Source organism: Schistocerca piceifrons, chromosome 11 (assembly GCF_021461385.2).
Source record: "Schistocerca piceifrons isolate TAMUIC-IGC-003096 chromosome 11, iqSchPice1.1, whole genome shotgun sequence".
NCBI classification, from domain to species: domain Eukaryota; kingdom Metazoa; phylum Arthropoda; class Insecta; order Orthoptera; family Acrididae; genus Schistocerca; species Schistocerca piceifrons.
Window position 1 is genome coordinate 133,004,913 of NC_060148.1, and position 24,466 is coordinate 133,029,378.

General features: G+C 40.8%; 1 protein-coding gene and 1 pseudogene across 1 annotated transcript in view; one reads left to right on the forward strand and one right to left on the reverse strand.

Moving 5' to 3' along the window:
• LOC124719799 overlaps positions 1-24,466 on the reverse strand; it is a 293,431-nt gene that overhangs the window by 216,028 nt on the left and 52,937 nt on the right. The window contains exon 6 of the mRNA XM_047244994.1: positions 14,236-14,446. Coding sequence (XP_047100950.1) covers positions 14,236-14,446 — 211 coding nt within the window. The remainder of the gene's footprint in view (positions 1-14,235; positions 14,447-24,466) is intronic.
• Positions 17,450-17,567, forward strand: LOC124720612 (annotated as a pseudogene).

Sequence of the window (24,466 nt, forward strand, 5' to 3'; positions counted from 1 at the left end):
AAGTTTGTATGTTTCACATCTCCTCCAAAACCACTGGACCCATTTCATCAACCAAACTTGGTACAAACATTTACTGTCTGGAAAGAATCACTGCGGGGGTAAGAACCACCCACCTATTGGGGATGGGGAGAAAAAGCAGTGTAGCCTGCAACACAAGAATACCCGTATTCTAGTCGCCTAGAATTTAAGAATGAGAGCATTCAGAGACTTGCAACAAACTAAAAAAAATAATTTCAAATCTATAAGAAACTTTTTCTTGCTGATGAACTCCACAAAATGATGAAGAGAAAAAAAGTTTATCGCTTACTAGATTTTTCACAGTTCGTGCAGTAAAGCTGCCACATGAAGCACGATGTTCCAATTCATTACTCCTTTACTACTAACTATATTTGTGACATATTTTGCAGGCAGTATTAGCATATACCACTGAATGTACCGGAAAAATTAGGTCTACGATACTTAGTTCAGAAGATATGACATCATAAACACGGAATGTGTGAAAAACTACCGCCTCGTGCAAGACATTTAAATTTATTGGTTTGTCGCTATTAACTCTATTTGCAACACATTTTCCAGACAGCACCCACATCTGCTGCTGAATGCACCTACAAAAAGGTACCGTTGTATAACACACAGTTCGGGAGACAGGACATCAAATACTGGGATCTGAACTAAACTGCCACATCGTGCACAGTGTTTTAATTTATTACTTCTTTGCCACTACCTCTATCCACAACACATTTTGCAGACAGTAAGCGTATATACCAGTCAATGTACTTGCAAAATTATATCATCGCCCAGAACATAGTTCATGAGGTGTGATATCAAACATGGAGCTGCATTAAAATACAACTTCAGGGTGAAATACACTAGATAATTATTATATATATGCACAAGTATGTGTGAAATATGTTAAATATATGTGAAATATATTTGACATCGTATATGTGAACAAAGCCTCAGGTAAAAACCTCATCCTATAGTCCTAGAACAATTTAAATATTTTTTGTGTACACAGTTAAGACCTAGATAGAAATACTGTAGGGGTATGAACCACCAGCCTGCTATTAAGGGCGAGTGTGATAATGTGGAGAGAGAAGGGAGGTTGAGGAGATGGACAGTGAAATATGCTCACTATTTTCATATACTTGAATTTAGCATATTTCGTAACAGTACTCACTTTTCCGTGGATGTTTATAAGATGATATTTGACTTTTTTGTGTGGGCTTCAATCGTCTAGTGCAGGCTGTTCCAACCGAGCTCCAGGGAGCCGGAGCGCTCCGGAGCGCTCACTACGGCAGCTCGGAGCCCGCGTGGAGGGGGAAAGCGAACTCACTGCCCCCTGGCCGCATGCAGCCGCAACTGACACAATAATCCATGTTCAATGACAGCTATGACTAGCCCCGGGAGCCCTGTACCTCTATTGGAGGATACCTTTCTATTCATTGAGAGGGATGGTCGCCCGCAGTGTGTGGTATGTCAAAGTATTTTATTCTGCGAAGAGGTACAATATACAACGACATTATACACGTCTTCACGCAGCGCGCTACGATCAGGTAGAAGGCGTTGTACGCAGAGAACTGGTAGCCAGGCTTAAGAAAGACATACCAGGAGACGTAAGTTTAAAAACGGATTCATAATATGGAGGGTATCAAAACATGCAACACAGTCCGTGTTCCGTAATGTGTTTATAATGTTCAGGTGAATGAGAGCGGAGAAAACACTAATGAATCTGCAATTCGAGCAAGCTACAGAGTCACTCACATCATTGTGACGAGTGGCAAGCCGTTTTCGGTGGGACCACTCAAAATCGTGCCTGATAGCAGTTGCAAAATGTTTGAATGCATTATGGGAACAGCAGTGATCAATAAAATTGTAAATAATTACTATTAAAAACAGTCTTGATCACAATTTATTTTATAAGGTGACCGGTTTCGACCACTGCTGTGGTCATCTTCAGACCTACAAGATGTATACAAAGCATTAATTAGAGGGTTACATGCATTAATGAAAATACATAGAGTTATACGGCTATAAAACGTTGAATTACCATTGAGTGGAAACCCCTTTCTGTTGGAGAATCACAACTGGAGAAACCAGTGCACGTCTTACTTTATATAATGGAGGCTCCACCCACTTCTGACTGCATGATGTCATTATTAACCAATGAGTTATAAGTCGAATTACAATTTAAAATTTCTTAGTTAAAAGAACATTGTCAAGAATTAGAAATAAATATACATTAAACTTTGCTTATTTAACAGCTATTGTCAATTAAAAAGCGTTAAAAATATTTAAAAATGTAGGAAAATGAACTTCAGTTTGGCAGTACATGGGTTGCCCTCTCGTGGCCTGTCAGTGAACCATTTGAAACCACTGGTTGCTATGGTGAAGTTAGACGCCGTTACAAAGATGAAGGAGCAAGCTTTTTCCACTGAAGTTGTTGTAGAGTCGATAGTTGAACTAGTGGTTGCCATGGTGAGGACAAACGCCAATGCAAAGATGTGGCAGCAGGCTTCTTTCCAATGAAGTTGTGGCGTCAGACGATGTATTATTGAGCAGCAACTTGTCTTTATTGAAACGAAAAGAGTAAGCTACAATAATCTGTAGCTGATATATATAACTTATGCTGCACAAATACGCTATGAAGTAGTTGACTGTATATATAAAATATTATCTATGAAGTTAGTATGTAGATTACCAGTGCCATTTTTTTTATGAGGCATTGCTATTCTTCAAGTTACATACCAGTCATATAAGCAAATAAAATTGAAAGAATTTAAAATTATAAAATTATTAAATTATGAGCCATTGTCAATAATAAAATAAAACGATGTGAATTAGCAGTCTAAAAGCATAAAAGCAATAATTCTAAAACAGGTAGTCAATCATAAAATAATGTTTGGTAAAATACAATTACAATGTAAAGATAAAATTATTTGCTAAAAGTCTTAATAATTAGAAAGACCTTTTTTTTTAAAAAAACAAATACAGAAGAGTAGACATTCTAAAGCAGATCATCGAAAAGCTCAAAGAAATGTTTGTCTTTGAACTGAAGTTGTTCGTTTAAAACAGATAATGGATTACTTTTGTGAAGTGAAAAAATTTCAATTTCTTCTAAGGTATTTAGCAGTGGTCCTTTTGGCACAGTATGTAATATTTTCAAATTCCTAGAAATGCAACCCTCAGAATGATTGTATTCATCAAGATGTTGACCGAATACTGATTTGATACGTGCAGCACCAGTAGTATGTTCTCTGAAACGTGTTAAAAAGTTTCGGCCAGTTTGGCCAATATACTGTTTCTCACAGTCATTACATATTATTTTATAAACACCTGACTTTTGGTATCTATTTGAGTCTCCAATTGTGTGTTTCAGTTTCATCTGTAGGGGGTTATTAGTTATAAAATAATATGTAATGACTGTGAGAAACAGTATATTGGCCAAACTGGCCGAAACTTTTTAACACGTTTCAGAGAACATACTACTGGTGCTGCACGTATCAAATCAATATTCGGTCAACATCTTGATGAATACAATCATTCTGAGGGTTGCATTTCTAGGAATTTGAAAATATTACATACTGTGCCAAAAGGACCACTGCTAAATACCTTAGAAGAAATTGAAATTTTTTCACTTCACAAAAGTAATCCATTATCTGTTTTAAACGAACAACTTCAGTTCAAAGACAAACATTTCTTTGAGCTTTTCGATGATCTGCTTTAGAATGTCTACTCTTCTGTATTTGTTTTTTTTTAAAAAAAAAAAAGGTCTTTCTAATTATTAAGACTTTTAGCAAATAATTTTATCTTTACATTGTAATTGTATTTTACCAAACATTATTTTATGATTGACTACCTGTTTTAGAATTATTGCTTTTATGCTTTTAGACTGCTAATTCACATCGTTTTAATTTATTATTGACAATGGCTCATAATTTAATAATTTTATAATTTTAAATTCTTTCAATTTTATTTGCTTATATGACTGGTATGTAACTTGAAGAATAGCAATGCCTCATAAAAAAAAATGGCACTGGTAATCTACATACTAACTTCATAGATAATATTTTATATATACAGTCAACTACTTCATAGCGTATTTGTGCAGCATAAGTTATATATATCAGCTACAGATTATTGTAGCTTACTCTTTTCGTTTCAATAAAGACAAGTTGCTGCTCAATAATACATCGTCTGACGCCACAACTTCATTGGAAAGAAGCCTGCTGCCACATCTTTGCATTGGCGTTTGTCCTCACCATGGCAACCACTAGTTCAACTATCGACTCTACAACAACTTCAGTGGAAAAAGCTTGCTCCTTCATCTTTGTAACGGCGTCTAACTTCACCATAGCAACCAGTGGTTTCAAATGGTTCACTGACAGGCCACGAGAGGGCAACCCATGTACTGCCAAACTGAAGTTCATTTTCCTACATTTTTAAATATTTTTAACGCTTTTTAATTGACAATAGCTGTTAAATAAGCAAAGTTTAATGTATATTTATTTCTAATTCTTGACAATGTTCTTTTAACTAAGAAATTTTAAATTGTAATTCGACTTATAACTCATTGGTTAATAATGACATCATGCAGTCAGAAGTGGGTGGAGCCTCCATTATATAAAGTAAGACGTGCACTGGTTTCTCCAGTTGTGATTCTCCAACAGAAAGGGGTTTCCACTCAATGGTAATTCAACGTTTTATAGCCGTATAACTCTATGTATTTTCATTAATGCATGTAACCCTCTAATTAATGCTTTGTATACATCTTGTAGGTCTGAAGATGACCACAGCAGTGGTCGAAACCGGTCACCTTATAAAATAAATTGTGATCAAGACTGTTTTTAATAGTAATTATTTGCAAAATGTTTGTATCCAAGGAAGGTGAAGGCAACTGAAGGGGTTTGCCTGTCGAAGCAAACAATGTCTCGTCGAATCGTGGACATGGCAGTGGATTTAGAGACAGGAGGAGGAGGAGGATATTAGTGTTTAACGTCCCGTCGACAACGAGGTCATTAGAGACGGAGCGCAAGCTCGGGTGAGGGAAGGATGAGGACGGAAATCGGCCGTGCCATTTCAAAGGAATCATCCCGGCATTTGCCTGAAGCGATTTAGGGAAATCATGGAAAACCTAAATCAGGATGGCCGGAGACGGGATTGAACCGTCGTCCTCCCGAATGTGAGTCCAGTGTGCTAACCACTGCGCCACCTCACTCAGTATTTAGAGACACAGCTCAGGAAAAAGGCGGAGAGCTTTGTTGCATTTTCGCTAGCACTTGATGAGAGCACCGACATATCGGACTGTGCTCAGCTTGCAGTCTTTGTGCGTGGTGTCGACATGGAGCTGCAAGTAACTGAAGAACTCCTGGATGTGGTACCACTCGATTACACCGCAACAGAACGTGACATTATTGAAGCTGTTTGTGAATCAGTGGACAATATGAGTTTGCCGTGGGATACGCTCCATTCTGTAGCGGCAGACGATGCACCACAAATGATCGGGCGTCACTAAGGTTTTGCTTCTCGTTTGAAAAATAAACGGGACAGACATTTTGACTCTTCATTGTTTTATTCACCAATAGGCACTGTGTGCTCAAACAGTAGAGCTAGGTGGCGTAATGAAAGATGACGTGAAGTGTGCGAATTTTGTACGGCGTCATGGTATGAATCATCGCCAATTCAAAGGCTTCCTGAAAGATATGGAAGCAGAGTATGGGAATATACCTTACCACAGTACAGTTCGTTGCCTGACTCGGGGAAAAGTTCTTGATGTTTTCTTTGCCATTCGTGAGGAAATATCGCTTTTTCTCGAAATGAAAGGGGAAGAAATGTGTTGTCTGAAAGATATAAAATGGATATCAGACCTGGCGTTCCTAGCTGACATAACTATACATCTGAAGAATTTAAATCTGTCATTGCAGGGCAAAGGGCAGCTAATCATTGACATGCACGACCAGATCAAAGCGTTCATGGAAAAGTTACGTTTACTTGAGAGGCAGATGAGTAATGGACATTTAACGTTCTTCAATTGTCTTGCTTCTTTAAAACTACCTGAAGGCACTACTTTAGGCGATTACCAAGCAAAGTTAAAGCAGCTCATCACGTCATTTGAAACACCATTTCGAGACCTCACTAGTTTGGAAATGGAACTTAAGGTGTTCAGCACTCCTTTTTCAGTTACTCCCGGTGACTTGTCATGGTCACTTCAATTGGAGATTATTAATTTGCAAAATTCAATTTTGTTGAAAGAGAGGTACTACAACACGTTGGATTTGTCACAATGGTATTGTTCATTACAGCAAAAAACATTTCCAAAGCTTCACAACAATGCCACTCAGTATCATGTGCATGTTTGGATCTGCGTATTGTTGTGAGCAGCTTTTCTCAGCAATGAAAAGAATAAAAAGTAAGCAACGTTCGTTTCTTCAGGATGCAACAATGAAGGCCATCCTCCGCATTAACACTGCGAACACTTTGATGCCTGATATTTCCGACCTTGTAATGAAAAGAAAATGTCAAGCTACAGAGGCCCAATAAATTTAGTATGCAATTTCTTGCAAAACAGTTGTTTCTTATTTATTTCCTGAACATCGTATTTCCTGGTGTAGCATGTCACCACATCTTAGCAGCTAAGGGTATGAGGTTGTCGATCTTGTAAGACGCAGCTTGCACATCAAAACGCTTGCCTTGCCGCCTGCCTCAGCCAGCCGTGCCACGTGCCGGCGTGCTGGCCCACTTGAATGGCTGCAGCGAGCGACACGGCTCCCTGGAGCAGGGAGCGCTCCGTGGCTCACAACAGAGCCTACGAGCTGGAACAGGCTGGTCTAGTGGAAGTATGATTCCATAATGCCATTTCGTCGGCTGTGGAAATGTCCCGATTCAATGCGTTTGCCTCATTTTTAGTGCTTCAAATACCATTTTTCCTAATGTGCTTCCTTCTTGATGTTTATATAAAAAAAAGTAGTAGAATAACTCATTTTTGCTGGTCACTTGCAAATTATTATAACTGGGACCTGTACATTGTTCCACCGTCACACCGAGTGTTCACTGGCGACCGACTACGGTCAAAGACGACTCCGACGTCAAAGACATTTCACATAACACACAAGCTTCCACTTGTAACCACTCTCTTTGATATTATTCGTCACATCTACTAATATTAATCAATATGCTGTCACTCTCGAACATATATGCAAATTAGCATAAAATAAGGCAAATTACAATTCATAAAAAATATTCTGACAAAAACATAAGAAAACATTTACAACCTCCCTCCTTAGATTTGGTATCGACACATCTCCCAGATCCATTACAACGGACAGCAAGAGGGAAGGAGGAGATAGGCACAGATAGGAGGAGGAGGAGGAGGAGGAGGAGGAGGAGGAGGAAGAGGAGGAGGAGACAGACAGACAGATAGATAGATAGATAGATAGATACAGATAACAGCAGGGAAAATGGGCAGAGAAAGAGAAAGAGAGAGAGAGAGGTGACGAGATGGACAGAGAGGGGGTTAGGAGCAGGTGAACAGAGAGTGCGGGATGGAGGAGATGGATATGGAGGGAGGGGGGAGGGGGGGAGGGGGGAGGGGAGGAGGGGATGGACTAACAGGCGATAGGGATAAATACATACCCAGGCAATGCCAGGTACTCAGCTATTTTACAATATAAGAGAATGCTATAGTAAAACAACAGGATGTACTTTTAGGTGTGTGTAATTTTAAAACTACGCCTAATGCTTAAAGATATAGCTGTAAGATGCTTTAAAATAAGCTGCTAATCAAGTAAACAACAAACACCAGTCAGTGAGAAATTACTGGGAAAATAGCCAACAGGCTGCAAAAAAGGGGCACCTTAGAGTCTCTGCAAGGGTGGGGACCTACATACAAAATGGGAACAGAGACGCTATTTTTGTTTACCTTCTGTCATATGAAGTCTCACAGTCTGTGAGTGAATCAATCTCTCAGGTGGAATTATGGCTCTGAGCATTATGGGACTTAACATCTATGGTCATCAGTCCCCGGTGGAACTATGAATAAGGGAGATACTCTCTAGTGGCCTACCAGTGGTGGGCTACTGATATGGTTTGTAATGATCCTGGTAGTGGTGTTTGTACGGCCAGACGTTTCATCGGGTAATATGTTTCAAGCCTTGGTAGAGCCAGCCATGACAAAACTCTTCCACCTGGGGTATGAGATGTATGAGACAGGTGAAAAAGAAAGGAGGTGTTGACAGGTCCAAAAATTACCAAACTATCAGTTTAATAAGTCACGGCTGAAAAATATTAACACAAATTCTTTACAGGAGAATGGAAAAACTGGTAGAAGCCGACCTCACGGAAGATCAGTTTGGATGCTGGAGAAATGTAGGAACACGCGAGGCAATACTGACCCTACAAGTTCCCACAGAAGATGCGTTAAGGAAAGGCAAAACTATGTTTATAGTATTTGTAGACTTGAAAGATAAAGTTTTTGAAAATGTTGACTAGAATACTCTTTCAAATTCTAAAGGTGGCAGGGGTAAAATACAGCAACCAAAAAGGCTATTTACAACCTGTACAGAAATCAGAGGGCAGTTGTAAGAGTTGAGGAGCATGAAAGGGAAGCAGTGGATGAGGAGGAAGTGTGATGAGGTTGTAGCCTATCCCTGATGTTATTCAATCTGTACATTGAGCAACCAGTAAACAAAACAAAACAAAACAAAAATTTGGAGTACACATTAAAGTCCAGGGATAAGAAATAAAAACTTTGAGGTTTGCCAATGACACTGTAATTGTGTCAGAGACAGCAAAGGACTTGGAAGAGCAGTTGAACAGAGTTGACATCATCCTGAAAGGAGGATATATGATCAACAAAAGCAAAACAAGATAATGGAATTTAGTTGAATTATGAGGGAATTAGCTTAGGAAATGAGACACTGAAAGTAGATGAGTTTTGGTATTTGGGCAGCAAAATAACTGATGATGTTCAAAGTGGAGAGGATATAAAATGCGGACCAGCAATGCCAAGGAAGACATTTCTAAAGAAGAGAAATCTTTGAACATCGAGTTTCAATTTAAGTGCCAAGAAGTCTTTTCCGAAAGTTTTTGTATGGAGTGTAGCCACGTGTGAAAGTGAAACACGAATGATAAACAGTTTGGACAAGAAGAGAATAGAAGCTTTTGAAATGTGGTGCCACAGAAGAATGCCAAAGATAAGATGGGTAGATCACATAACTAATGAGGAAGCACTGAACAGAGTTGGGGAACAAATAAATTTGTGGCACAACCTGACTAGAAGAAGTAATCAGTTGTTAGGACATACTGTGAGACCTCAAGGGATCATCAATTAGGTACTGGAAGGAAACGCGGGGGGTAAAAATCTTAGAGGGAGACCAAGATTTGAATACAATGAACAGATTCAGGATGTAGGTTGTCGTAGTTACTCAGAGATGAAGAGGCTTGCACAGGATAGAGAAGCATGGAGAGCTGCATCAAACCAGCCTTCAGACTGAAGATGACGACAGCAACAACAACGTGTTTCAAGTAGCATGCACGGTGCAGTCTGGCGGAAAGCGTTTACGCACAGACCACCCATAGTTACATTAACAGTCCTTGACTTGGGCACTACGCGTTCTGCAGACCTGCCTCACACAATGGGCTACAAATAAGATATGTTAATGGAGACTCTGTGTTCTGTTCATATTTTGTTTCACATTCTCAAGTATTAATGCTTATATACAACAAAAAGTGAAAAACATTATCGATTGTATTCTCGGTTTAAAAATGTTCTGGAGGGTTACATTAAGTCTGGGAACACTTTCAATTATTTATTGCACAAGAACTAAACACTGTACAGGTGTCATACATATTGCATTTTGAGGAGAAACTCTGAAAGTAGGTCAACACAAAATTAACTTATGAGCTGACAAAGCAAAGGTACTACAAAGTAACTAAGTCCGATGCCGAGAATTGTAAAAATCTAAAGCAAATTCAAATTGAGGGAGTCCGAAGAATCACAACTCCTGCTGTAACAGCTCTTTTAATGTATTGAAACTGAGAATGAAAAATTAAACTTAACATATCACATGTCAGCAAGTCTAGTATCAACTCAGTGACAGCAAAGCAAAATACTTCTGTTTTATAAAATACCACAATCACATTACAATTGTCTCGAGACAGCAGTGATTGCTCTGTAAGTTACAAAAAATGTATTTACCCTGACACAATACATTTATATTTGTAGGCTGCATCAAAAGGTCACGTGTGTGTGTGTGTGTGTGTGTGTGTGTGTGTGTGTGAGGAGGGGAAGGGAAGGGGGGGGGGGGGGGGGGAGGGAGGTCAGCATGCTCTTAACCTCACAGAAAACTGTGCTCAAGTGTTTGGCATTCCCTCCAGGTCAGCTTAGATGTCTCTCTGTTAACAATAAAATACTGTGTTCTATTTCTAAGAACTCTCAAATCCAATAACAAAGCTGGTGTAATACCTATTTTGGTGTCTTAGTTCAGTTTGCAGCCATAATTTTTGGCATTTATGCTTCACTATTTTAGCTACACGGAATTGAAATTTGCGTGAAATTTCAATGTATTCTGGAAGGATCTCTCAAGACAAACATTCCTTATTAAACTTAATGGACGATTATTTTTTTAAAGAGTTTGATTCTGATATATTTAAATGAATATACGGTTGTTGCCGAGTTGCACAGTTCAGACTGTGTTAAAACTGACATTCGGAAGTATGTATCTGGCAGGTTCCCTGAAGCTGATTTAAACCGTCCTCATCAACTGCTGTCGCCAGTACAGCCTCTGCTACACCTGCCACTGCCGCCGCCACCTCCGTTGCTGGGTTCTGTGATGTTTTCTTCTCCGACATCCCCGCTGATACCTCCGGCACCAACTATTGACCTTGATGTCGCTATGTGGATGCCGTACCCGGTCCTGCCCTACAACCTCTCGCAAGTAGCCAACCCACCCCCTCATCACTTCTGTCCCTACCCGCCAGTGCCTGTCCACCACAAGCTGCAGCAGCCGCTGTCGTCGGGCAATGAAATGGACATCAGCACCTTCACTGTGTTTTCTGTATCTCATAATCTCGGTGCCCTGTGATATCAGTATCTTTTTTTCCACAGTACCAGTGGTTTTTTTCTGTATTGTGCATTTTTCTGTGCCCAGTCTTTTTTACGAGGGCGGATCAAATATAATTTTATTTTTTATTTACATTAATTTATTGAAAAGCTCAAGGCAATTATAATTTATTTTTCCACACAGTCTCCTGCTTTGGAAATGCATTTGTCCCGGCTTACGGGCAGCTTTTTGATGCCCTCATCACAAAAAGAACTGGGTTGCGTCACCAGTCAGTTGCGCACGAAGTCTTCCACACTCTCCTCATCTTCAAATCGTCGCCCTCCTAGAGCTTCTTTAAGTGGTCCGAATAAATGGAAATCGCAAAGCGATAAGTCCGAGCTGTAAGGAGGAGACAGAGCTGCAGTATAGAGTCGCACACTGTCGTGGAGGAGGATGACCTGTCGAATCAATTTGTCTCTTTTTTTGCGGCGATATGCAACTCTCGCCTTCTTTGAAAGTTTGCTGTAGTAAGCAGCATTGATTGTGCATCGCTCGTGCGAAAAAAAAAACCAATCCGCAAAATGCCGCGATGATCGAAAAAAACGGTTGAAAGAACCTTGCCAGCTGACAGTCGAATATTTGCTTTCACTAGTGCTGCCTCCCCTCCCCTCCCCTCCCCTCCACCACTCCTTACTGGCTTGTTTGGATACTGGAGTGTAGTGGTGAACCCACATTTCATTGCATATGATGATCCGACTCAAAAATGCATCACCTTCTTCTGCAAACCTTGCAGTATGCCTCTGACAGACCCCCAAACATCTCAACTTCAGATTTTCAGTCGAAAGTTTAGGGACCCATCTGGAACACACTTTACGGAACTGAAGGTCGTCTGTGACGATTACTTGACAGCTCCCATACCCGATTCTGACTTTTTGTGCTATTTCTGATACTCTCCTCCATCGATCGTCGCAAACAATGTCTTTAACCGCACGAATGTTTTTGTCTTTAATGCAGGTCCGAGGACGGCAACCGTGTTGCTGATTTTCCACACGTTCTTGTCCTTCCTCGAACTTTTTATGCCAGCCAAACACACACATCCTCAATAATGTTTTATCACCGAACAGTGCAGTCAATCTCTGGCAAATTCATTTTATATACCACAAACACTGTCATTTTCACCCTCATAGATAAGATTAACATTTACAGGATAGATAAAAGTTTCAAGCAGATTAGATAGTCCTCCTTTTCAAAGGAAAAGCCAACCAAAGAGGGAAAGAGAACATCCAGAGCAAATAATGAAATTTGTTTTAGTTTCCAGTGAGTGTGTTAAAGTTACCAGTAAAAGTAAAGTAAGTAATTTCTTGCCTATACAGGGTGTTACAAAAAGGTACGGCCAAACTTTCAGGAAACATTCCTCACACACAAAGAAAGAAAATATGTTATGTGGACACGTGTCCGGAAACGCTTACTTTCCATGTTAGAGCTCATTTTATTACTTATCTTCAACTCACAATCATGGAATGGAAACACACAGCAACAGACCGTACCAGCGTGACTTCAAACACTTCGTTTCAGGAAATGTTCAAAATGTCCTCCGTTAGCGAAGCTACGTGCATCCACCCTCCGTCGCACGGAGTCCCTGATGCGCTGATGCAGCCCTGGAGAGTGGTGTATTGTATCACAGCCGTCCACAATACGAGCACGAAGAGTCTCTACATTCGGTACCGGGGTTGCGTAGACGAGAGCATTCAAATGTCCCCATAAATGAAAGTCAAGAGGGTTGAGGTCAGGAGAGCGTGGAGGCCACGGAATTGGTCCGCCTCTACCAATCCGTCGGTCACCGAATCTGTTGTTGATAAGCGTACGAACACTTCGACTGAAATGTGCAGGAGCTCCATCGTGCATGAACCACGTGTTGTGTCGTACTTGTAAAGGCACACGTTCTAGCAGCACAGGCAGAGTATCCCATATGAAATCGTGATAACGTGCTCCATTCAGCGTAGGTGGAAGAACGTGGGGCCCAATCGAGACATCACCGACAATGCCTGCCCAAACGTTCACAGAAAATCTGTGTCGATGACGTGATTGCACAATTGCGTGCGGATTCTTGTCAGCCCACACATGTCGATTGTGAAAATTTACAATCTGATCATGTTGGAATGAAGCCTCATCCATAAAGAGAACATTTGCACTGAAACGAGGATTGACACATTGTCGGATGAACCATTTGCAGAAGTGTACCCGTGGAGGCCAATCAGCTGCTGATAGTGCCTGCACATGCTGTACACGGTACGGAAACAACTGGTTCTCCCGTAGCACTCTCCATACAGTGACGTGGTCAACGTTACCTCATACAGCAGCAACTTCTCTGACGCTGACATTAGGGTTATCGTCAACTGCACGAAGAATTGCCTCGTCCATTGCAGGTGTCCTCGTCGTTCTAGGTCTTCCCCAGTCGCGAGTCGTAGGCTGGAATGTTCCATGCTCCCTAAGACGTCGATCGATTGCTTCGAACGTCTTCCTGTCGGGACACCTTCGTTCTGGAAATCTGTCTCGATACAAACGTACCGCGCCACGGCTATTGCCCCGTGCTAATCCGTACATCGAATGGGCATCTGCCAACTCCGCATTTGTAAACATTGCACTGACTGCAAAACCACGTTCGTGATGAACACTAACCTGTCGATGCTACGTACTGATGTGCTCGATGCTAAAACTGTAGAGCAATGAGTCACATGTCAACACGAGCACCGAAGTCAACATTACCTTCCTTCAATTGGGCCAACTGGCGATGAATCGAGGAAGTACAGTACCTACTGACGAAACTAAAATGAGCTCTAACAGGGAAATTAAGTGTTACATAACATCTTTTCTTTATTTGTGTGTGAGGAATGTTTCCTGAAAGTTTGGCTGCACCTTTTTGTAACACCCTGTATACCACAAACACTGTCATTTCCATCCTCATAGATAAGATTAACATTTACAGGATGGATAAAAGTTTCAAGCAGTTCAGATAGTCCTCCTTTCCAAAGAAAAGGCCAAGCAAAGGGGGAAAGAGAATATCCAGAGCGAATAATGAAATTTGTTTTAGTCTCCAGTGAGAGTGTTAAAGTCACCAGTAAAAGTAAAGTAACCGATTTCTTGCCTACATATTACTACGAACAGAATTCATTTTCACAGAGCAGGTATAACTAACCTTCTAGCTGCTTGTTATCTGGCGAGTGGTAGATGCGATTCTTCTCATTGTTCTTGGCTTCGCTGTCACACATTATGCTGGCTTCTTTGTTCACGAGATCACACTTTTCCTCCATTTCGTACTTCTTTTCATTGCACATCGTAATGATAGGCTCGCTCATCTTATTTGTGTCAGCAGGTTGGTTTGTACCAGCTTTTGTGCTACTATCCACCTGAAAGATAAATTAATTCATTGATTCTCTATTGTCAAATGAAATGTCATAAACAACTGTGAGGTGAAGACTTGTCAGTGTTGTTACTACACTAGTTAAAATTTGTGCAATATAACTGTCCAGAAGATCCTTGAAAAATTAAGCTGATTCTTGTATTGTTGACTGCATTTACTTAAACTTATGGCTTGACTTTTTTTGGGTTCACAAGCATTTTATTTTTATGTGTTATTACTTTTATGTTGTAACTTCATGTACTGACACATTCCCTGACCTTGGAGATTAGCTCCTCACTTTGCTCCTACAGAACTTAACGTGTAAATAAATAAGACACACACACACACACACACACACACACACACACACACACACACATATATACAGGGTGTTCAAAAAGTCTCACCGCAGTGCCGTACAATTGTTAGCCGCACGTGCCATATGCCGCAGTGAATATACCAAAATGAAACTCAGTGAAATACAAGTTATTAATTTACTGAATATTCATTTTTAATTACAAATTTTCACATTAAATGTTGGAGTGTCCCCACCATGTTGTTGAATACACAATTCAATTCGTCTGATCATGTTTCAAAATGAAAGCTGTAACATTTCTTCTGTAACAGAAGCAGTGAAAGCGGATATTGCAGTTTTCAATTTATCGATGGATTCTGGACAGTTTTTATAGACAGTTGCTTTCGCTGCATCCCAGAAGAAAAAGTCAGGTGGTGTCAGAACAGGCAATTGTGGAGGCCAAAGTCCCTGTGAAATTATCAGCAAGCAGTGACATTGATATGCGAGCTGTATGCGCGGTTGCACCATCTTGCTGAAAATAATCGTTCAGTGTTTCACTTAACAAAAGTTCTCCTATGAATGGGTACAGAATATCACTGCAGTATCGTTGTGCGTTTATTGTTTCACTGAAAAATATGGGACCTCCAATCCGACGTCTAGAAATGCAATCCAAACTCCTATTTTCACAGAATGAAATGGTTCCTCATGAACACACAATGGATTTGCAATACTCCACATATGAGAATTTTTCAAGTTCATGTACCCGGATAATTGAAACCACGCCTCATCTGCGAAAATTGTTTCACTAAGAATATACCTTCCATTTTGTTGAATAAAATTTTTGAACCATTGACAACGATGCAGTCTCTTGCCACGATCAGTATTTTTCAGTTCTTGCACGACTGTCAGTTTGTATCGAAAAAGTTCTAATTTTTTCCTTACAGCTGTGTGGGCCGTTCTGACACTAACATCAATTTCCTGCGCGAGTTTTCTTACTGACTTGTTTGGACTCACCAACATTTTATGGGAAATATCGAGTAGTTTATCCTCAGACAAAATGCTAGGATGACCACTTCTCGGTGCATCTGTCACTGAACCCATATTTCGAAATTTGTTAATGAAATCTCACACAGTATCGCGATGTGGGAGTGTTGTCTCCGGGAAAACTGAATTAAATGTTTGAAGAACTGAAACTGTGTATTTACTGCCAGCTTTGAACACTTGTTTGACTAAAAAGACACTTTCTTAAATGGTTAGCATTTTAACAGTGACAACAATGAAACAAATGAACACAGGAACTACCGTATTTACTCGAATCTGAGCCACACTTTTTTTCTTGTTTTTGTAATCCAAAAATCCGCCTGCAGCTTAGAATCAAGTGCAAAGTAAGCTGAAGTTCTGATTAATGTTGGTAGGTGCCGCCACAACTAACTTCTGCTGTCGAATATATGTAGCGCTACACAGGTATGCTTTGGAGGCACAAAGATAAATACCGGTGCCAAAACCTTTGCGTCAGTAAATAAATTAAAAGAAAAGGTAGAAGAATGTAAACATTATGCCATGTATTCTTTTGTGTTTGCTGCTATCTCATTTAAATCCTGTCTGCCTAATAAACTACGAAACTAGAGTGAGACAACAGCAAACGCGGAAGAATATACATATCATCTCGTGTTTATATTTGTATTATTCTTATGCTGAGTAGTGATACAGTCAGAAATGAAGCACGGCAACTAACTAGATTTTTAAATCTAAGATGACTCCAATTTGTGTGCAGAATTTAATGTACTAAAGAGGCATCTGCAAAGATTTTCAAATGGAGAAAAATTTTCGGTAAACTCTCATTCAGAACATCATCTATCATGCGCAGTCTATTATTTGGTTCTTGTTGGGCATTATCAAAGAAAGTAGTAGTATAAGTAACAACAAATAGCAGTCTCTTGCCATTGTTTCGGTAATGAGACAATTCCTCACTTCTTTTACTGTAAGCCGCGGTAGGGTGCACAAAAGCAATCCATGCCGCGAGCGGTGACAGGTCGTAAACACTCATTATCAGAATGCGACAAACAATGCAGGACACAGTACAGTAATGCATTTTCAGCTTAGAGTGACGTAAACACCTATAACAAAGAGAACCGCACTTATCAGATCAAAGAAAAATAAGCCATCGATTCAAACCAGACGAAGCACGTGAAAAAGGAAGGGTACCCGTATAAATACGGACGGAGTGCCTGACGCATAGCAAAGGCTACTTGGTAAAGCTTAACTGTTAAGCTTAAGACTCGAACCAAACTACTGTTGCTGGATCTTCATCCATTCGACCCAAATTGTGTCTCATGTTACAATGGACCAACTTTGTTTCGATTTGGAGGTGCAGTCTAAAACTTTTCTCTCCCCTTCAATTTCGAGTCTCAAATTTCAGGTGCGGCTTAGATTCGAGTAATTACGGTAAACTTAATCGTTCGTGTCAACACGTAATGACATACACCAATGATACTACTGACGCTGGCTGAGATAAATGAAACAGTGGAATGTTGGGCGAGTACACTTGAAGTGAAGTAACCCAGGCAGGCGTGCAATCATACGGCACGCACTGCTAACAATCATATGGCACTGTGGAGAGACTTTTTGACACCTCGCATTTAGTAATAGTATCAGTTGAAACACACCGATTCATAACACATTGAGGTGAAAAAACTCGTGAGATACCTCCTAATAGGCAACGGCCTTGCCACAGTGGATACACCGGTTCCCATCAGATCACTGACGTTAAGCACTGTCGAGCATGGCCAGTACTCAGATGGGTGACCATCCTGGCTGCCATGCGCTGTTGCCATTTTTTGGGGTGCACTCAGCCTCGTGATGCCAACTGAGAAGCTACTCGTCCAAACAGTAATGGCTCCGGTCAACGAAAACCGCCATAATGACCGGGAGAGCGGTGTGCTGGCCACACGCCCCTCCTATCCGCACCCTCAGCTGAAGGTGACGCGGCGGCCAGAAGGAGTGGTCCGTAGACGACGTGAGTTATATTTTTCAGTTATACCTCCTAATATTACGTTGGATCTCCTTTTGCCCGGAATAGTGCAGCAACTCGACACAGCACGGCGCAACTACCGTATTTACTCGAATCTAAGCCGCATTCGAATCTAAGCTGCACCTGAAAAATGAGACTCTAAATTCGAGGTGAGAGAAAAGTTTTAGGGCGCACCTCCAAAGCGAAATAAAGTTGGTCCATTATAATATGAGACATAATTCAGGCTGAATGAATGACGATACAGCTACAGTAAGTAGTTTGGTTCGAGTCTTAAGCTTAGCAGTTCAGCTGTACCAGGTAGCCATTGCTATGCTTCAGGCGCTCCGTCCGTATTTATACGGGTACCCTTCCTTTCTCACGTGCTTCGTCTGGTTTGAATTGATTGCTTATTTTTCTTTGATCTGATAAGTGCCGTTCTCTTTGTTATAGGTGTTTACGTCACTCTAAGCTGAAAATGCATTACTGTACTGTGCCGTGCATTGTCTGTCGCTTTCTGATAATGAGTGTTTACGGCCTGTCACCACTCGCCGCATGGCTTGCTTTTGTGCACAGTACCGCCGCTTACAATCAAAAAAAGAAACGAGTAATCGTCTCATTAGCGAAACAATGGCAAGAGACTGCTATTTGTTGTTACTTACACTGCTGCATTCTTTGATAATGATCAACAAGAACAAAATAATAGACTGTTTGTGATAGATGATGTTCTGAACGAGAGTTTAGTGAAAATTTTTCTCGGTTTGACAATCTTTGCAGACGCCTCTTTTAGTACATTACATTCTGCACCGAAATTAGAGTCATCTTAGATTTAAAAATCTAGTCAATTGCCGTGCGTCTTTTCTGACTGTCACTATTAGGCATACGAATAATACGAATATAAACATGACACGATATGTCTACTCTTCTGCGTTTGCTGTTGTCTCACTCTAGTTTCGTAGTTTATTAAACAGACAGAATTTAAATAAGATAGCTCCAAACATGAAAGAATACATGACAAAAGTTAATATTTGTATTATTCTTATGGTGAAGAGAATACCGCATGTGATTCACAATTCATAAAAGTTCTTATTTGCAACCATCTCTTCTCACAGGTAGGAAAAAATTCAGAATGTAGAGTTTCCCATATTCACAAACATCCCAAACAGCCTCGCTAGTCAGATTTTCGTAGTACATTGAAATGCTGCTACATCCAAAGATGAACAATACGAAATTTGTATTTCCTTCGTTGGAAAATGTATGAAAATGCAGTGGTCGAAACTCGGGGCGGAGAAAAAAGCTCGCCTTCCACCTTATTTTTTAATTTATTTACCGACGCAGAGGTTTTGGCACCAGTATTTATCTTTGTGCCTGCAAAGCATGCCTGTGTAGCGCTACATATATTCGACGGCAGAAGTTAGTTGTGGCGGCACCTACCAACATTTTTCAGAACTTCCGCTTACTTTGCACTCGATTCTCAGCTGCAGGCGTTTTTTTTTTTATTACAAAAACCGAGAAAAAAGTGCGGCTTAGATTCGAGTAAATACGGTAGTCACTGGAGGTTCCCAGCAGAACTAATGAGCTGTGCGTCTCTACAGCCGTTCATAACTGCGAAAGTGTCGACAGTGCAGGATTCTGTGCACATACTGACCTCTCGATTATGTCCCGTAAATGTTCAACGGGATTCGCGTCTGGCGATCTGAGTGTCCAGATTGTTCACTCAAACTGTGCAGAGTGTTCCACAAACCAATCACGAACAATAGTGGCCCAGCGACACGACGCACTGTCGTCAATGAAAATTCCATTGCTGTTTGGGAATATGAAGTCCGTGAATGGCAGCATGTTGTTGTTGTGGTCTTCTGTGCTGAGACTGGTTTGATGCAGCTCTCCATGCTACTCTATCCTGTGCAAGCTTTTTCATCTCAAGGTACCTACTGCAACCTACATCCTTCTGAATCTGCTTAGTGTATTCATCTCTTGGTCTCCCTCTACGATTTTTACCCTCCACGCTGCCCTCCAATACTAAATTGGTGATCCCTTGATGCCTCAGAACATGTCCTACCAACCGATCCCTTCTTCTGGTCAAGTTGTGCCACAAACTTCTCTTCTCCCCAATCCTATTCAATACTTCCTCATTAGTTATGTGATCTACCCATCTAATCTTCAGCATTCTTCTGTAGCACCACATTTCGAAAGCTTCTATTCTCTTCTTGTCCAAACTATTTATCGTCCATGTTTCACTTCCATACATGGCTACACTCCATACAAATACTTTCAGAAATGACTTCCTGACACTTAAATCAATACTGGATGTTAACAAATTTCTCTTCTTCAGAAACGCTTTCCTTGCCACTGCCAGCCTACATTTTATATCCTCTCTACTTCGACCATCATCAGTTATTTTGCTCCCCAAATAGCAAAACTCCTTTACTACTTTAAGTGCCTCATTTCCTAATCTAATTCCCTCAGCATCACCCGACTTAATTAGACTACATTCCATTATCCTTGTTTTGCTTTTGTTGATGTTCATCTTATATCCTCCTTTCAAGACACTGTCCATTCCATTCAACTGCTCTTCCAAGTCCTTTGCTGTCTCTGACAGAATTACAATGTCATCGGCGAACCTCAAAGTTTTTATTTCTTCTCCATGAATTTTAATACCTACTCCGAATTTTTCTTTTGTTTCCTTTACTGCTTGCTCAATATACAGATTGAACAACATCGGGGAGAGGCTACAACCCTGTCTTACTCCCTTCCCAACCACTGCTTCCCTTTCATGTCCCTCGACTCTTATAACTGCTATCTGGTTTCTGTACAAATTGTAAATAGCCTTTCGCTCCCTGTATTTTACCCCTGCCACCTTTAGAATTTGAAAGAGAGTATTCCAATCAACATTGTCAAAAGCTTTCTCTAAGTCTACAAATGCTAGAAACGTAGGTTTGCCTTTTCTTAATCTTTCTTCTAAGATAAGTCGTAAGGTCAGTATTGCCTCACGTGTTCCAGTGTTTCTACGGAATCCAAACTGATCTTCCCCGAGGTTGGCTTCTACCAGTTTTTCCATTCGTCTGTAAAGAATTCGTGTTAGTATTTTGCAGCTGTGACTTATTAAGCTGATAGTTCGGTAATTTTCACATCTGTCAACACCTGCTTTCTTTGGGATTGGAATTATTATATTCTTCTTGAAGTCTGAGGGTATTTCGCCTGTTTCATACATCTTGCTCACGAGATGGTAGAGTTTTGTCAGGACTGGCTCCCCCAAGGCCGTCAGTAGTTCCAATGGAATATTGTCTACTCCGGGGGCCTTGTTTCGACTCAGGTCTTTCAGTGCTCTGTCAAACTCTTCACGCAGTATTATATCTCCCATTTCATCTTCATCTACATCCTCTTCCATTTCCATAATATTGTCCTCAAGTACATCGTCCTTGTATAGACCCTCTATATACTCATTCCACCTTTCTGCTTTCCTTTCTTTGCTTAGAACTGGGTTTCCATCTGAGCTCTTGATATTCATACAACTCGTTCTCTTATCTCCAAAGGTCTCTTTAATTTTCCTGTAGGCGGTATCTATCTTACCCCTAGTGAGATAGGCCTCTACATCTTTACATTTGTCCTCTAGCCATCCCTGCTTAGCCATTTTGCACTTCCTGTCGATCTCATTTTTGAGACGTTTGTATTCCTTTTTGCCTGTTTCACTTACTGCATTTTTATATTTTCTCCTTTCATCAATTAAATTCAATATTTCTTCTGTTACCCAAGGATTTCTACTAGCCCTCGTCTTTTTACCTACTTGATCCTCTGCTGCCTTCACTATTTCATCCCTCAAAGCTACCCATTCTTCTTCTACTGTATTTCTTTTGCCCATTCCAGTCAATTGCTCCCTTATGCTCTCCCTGAATCTGTGTAGAACCTCTGGTTCTTTTAGTTTATCCAGGTCCCATATCCTTAAATTCCCACCTTTTTGCCGTTTCTTCAGTTTTAATCTACAGGTCATAACCAATAGATTGTGGTCAGAGTCCACATCTGCCCCTGGAAATGTCTTACAATTTAAAACCTGGTTCCTAAATCTCTGTCTTACCATTATATAATCTATCTGATACCTTTTAGTATCTCCAGGGTTCTTCCATGTATACAACCTTCTTTCATGATTCTTAAACCAAGTGTTAGTTATGATTATGTTGTGCTCTGTGCAAAATTCTACCAGGCGGCTTCCTCTTTCATTTCTGTCCCCCAATCCATATTCACCTACTATGTTTCCTTCTCTTCCTTTTCCTACACTTGAATTCCAGTCACCCATGACTATTAAATTTTCGTCTCCCTTCACAATCTGAATAATTTCTTTTATTTCATCATACATTTCTTCAATTTCTTCGTCATCTGCAGAGCTAGTTGGCATATAAACTTTTACTACTGTAGTAGGTGTGGGCTTCGTATCTATCTTGGCCACAATAATGCGTTCACTATGCTGTTTGTAGTAGCTTACCCGCATTCCTATTTTCCTATTCATTATTAAACCTACTCCTGCATTACCCCTATTTGATTTTGTGTTTATAACCCTGTAGTCACCTGACCAGAAGTCTTGTTCCTCCTGCCACCGAACTTCACTAATTCCCACTATATCTAACTTCAACCTATCCATTTCCCTTTTTAAATTTTCTAACCTACCTGCCCGATTAAGGGATCTGACATTCCACGCTCCGATCCGTAGAACACCAGTTTTCTTTCTCCTGATAACGACGTCCTCTTGAGTAGTCCCCGCCCGGAGATCCGAATGGGGGACTATTTTACCTCCGGAATATTTTACCCAAGAGGATGCCATCATCATGTAATCATACAGTAAAGCTGCATGCCCTCGGGAAAAATTACGGCTGTAGTTTCCCCTTGCTTTCAGCCGTTCGCAGTACCAGCACAGCAAGGCCGTTCAGGAACCACACGTTTGTCTGGCCTCTCAACAGATACCCCTCCGTTGTGGTTGCACCTACGGTACGGCTATCTGTATCGCTGAGGCACGCAAGCCTCCCCACCAACGGCAAGGTCCATGGTTCATGGGGGGGAATGGCAGCATATGGTCTCCAATCCGACGAACCTAACCATTTCCAGTGAATGACGGTTCAGCTGGACCAGAGAACCCAGTCCATTCCCTGTGAACACAGCCCACACCATTATGGAGCCACCAGCAGGTTGTTGACAACCTGGGTCCACGGCTTTGTGGGGTCTGCACCACACAGTAACCCTACCACCAGCTCTTACCAAATGAAATCGGGACTCGTCTGACCGGGCCACAGTTTTACAGTCACCTAGTGTGCAACTGATACGGTTACAAGCCCAAAGAGAGATGTGATGTCATATTGTTAGCAAAGGAACTAACGTTAGTCATCTGCTGCCATAGCATATTAACACCAAAACTTGCTGCACTGTCCTAACGGATACGTTTGTCACACATTTCACATTAATTTCGGCAGCTATTTCACGCAGTGATGTAGTATCGCTTGTCTGTTAGTACTGACCCAACTCTACACAAATGACGCTGCTCTCGGTCATTACGTGAGGTCCGCCGGCCACTGCGTCATCAGTGATGAGAAGTAATGTCTGAACTTGGTATTCTCGGCACACTCTTGACACTGTGGATCTCTGACTATTGTTTTCCCTAACACTTTCTGAATTGGAATGTCTTTTGCATCCAGCTCCAACAACTATTCCGCATTCAAGGTCTCTTAATCCATGTTGTGCAGCCATAATCATGTCTGAAACCTTTTCACACAAATCAGCTCAATACAAATGATAGCTCTGCCGATGCACTGCACTTTTGTACCTCATGTACACAATACTACCGCCTCCTGCATATGTGCTTATTGCTATTCCACGATTTGTCACCTCAGTGTAAATAATCCACACCACCATGAAAATTTTATGTAAAATTAATGGGATAGCAATACGACAAAAGTGTGTGTGTGTGTGAGAGAGAGAGAGAGAGAGAGAGAGAGAGAGAGAGAGAGAGAGAGAGAGAGAGAGAGAGAGAGAGAGAGAGTTTTTTGGGGGCGGAGGGCGAGGGAGTTTAAAAATTGTTGAGGGAGACCAAGACTGACAGCAGGTTGGTTGGTTGGTTTGGGTTATAAAGGGACCAAACTACAGGGTCATCAGTCCCTTTTTCCTGACATAAGCAAGGCTCAAGGTACAAAAACACCCAAAGTACATTTGAGGAAGTAAAAGGGGGAAAAGGAATGGGGAACCACACCTAAAAAGAAAATGAATAGAACGAACAAAAAATGAGGAAAACATACACCACAAGGAAAAGCAAAGGAAGGTATTAAAACCAATAGCGAGTATTTTCAAACTGTGGGCATGTGATACTGCAGCTCATAATCCAAACCGTCTCAAACAAATTTTCTATAAACATTGAACATACTGATTTCCCCAATGTAGTGTTTTACACTGATAGATCATTTGATCAAAATTTTTAATCATTTGTTTGCATGCCTACTTGATCTTTGTTACACACATGCCCATAATTCCCACCCCCACCCCCACCCCCTCAGAATATTTCCATACCTGGAAGACAAAGGGAGAAGTCCAGTTTCCACAGTCTTTAATTCAGACAAAATTTGTAAGCACAGAGGCTTCTTCATCTGTGGAATAAGATACGCAATTTTGCTCCAGTCAAGAGCTAATTCAGGTATTGTAACAGGTGTTGATGTCTATTTAACACTGACTCGCTTTCATGTTATTTACTA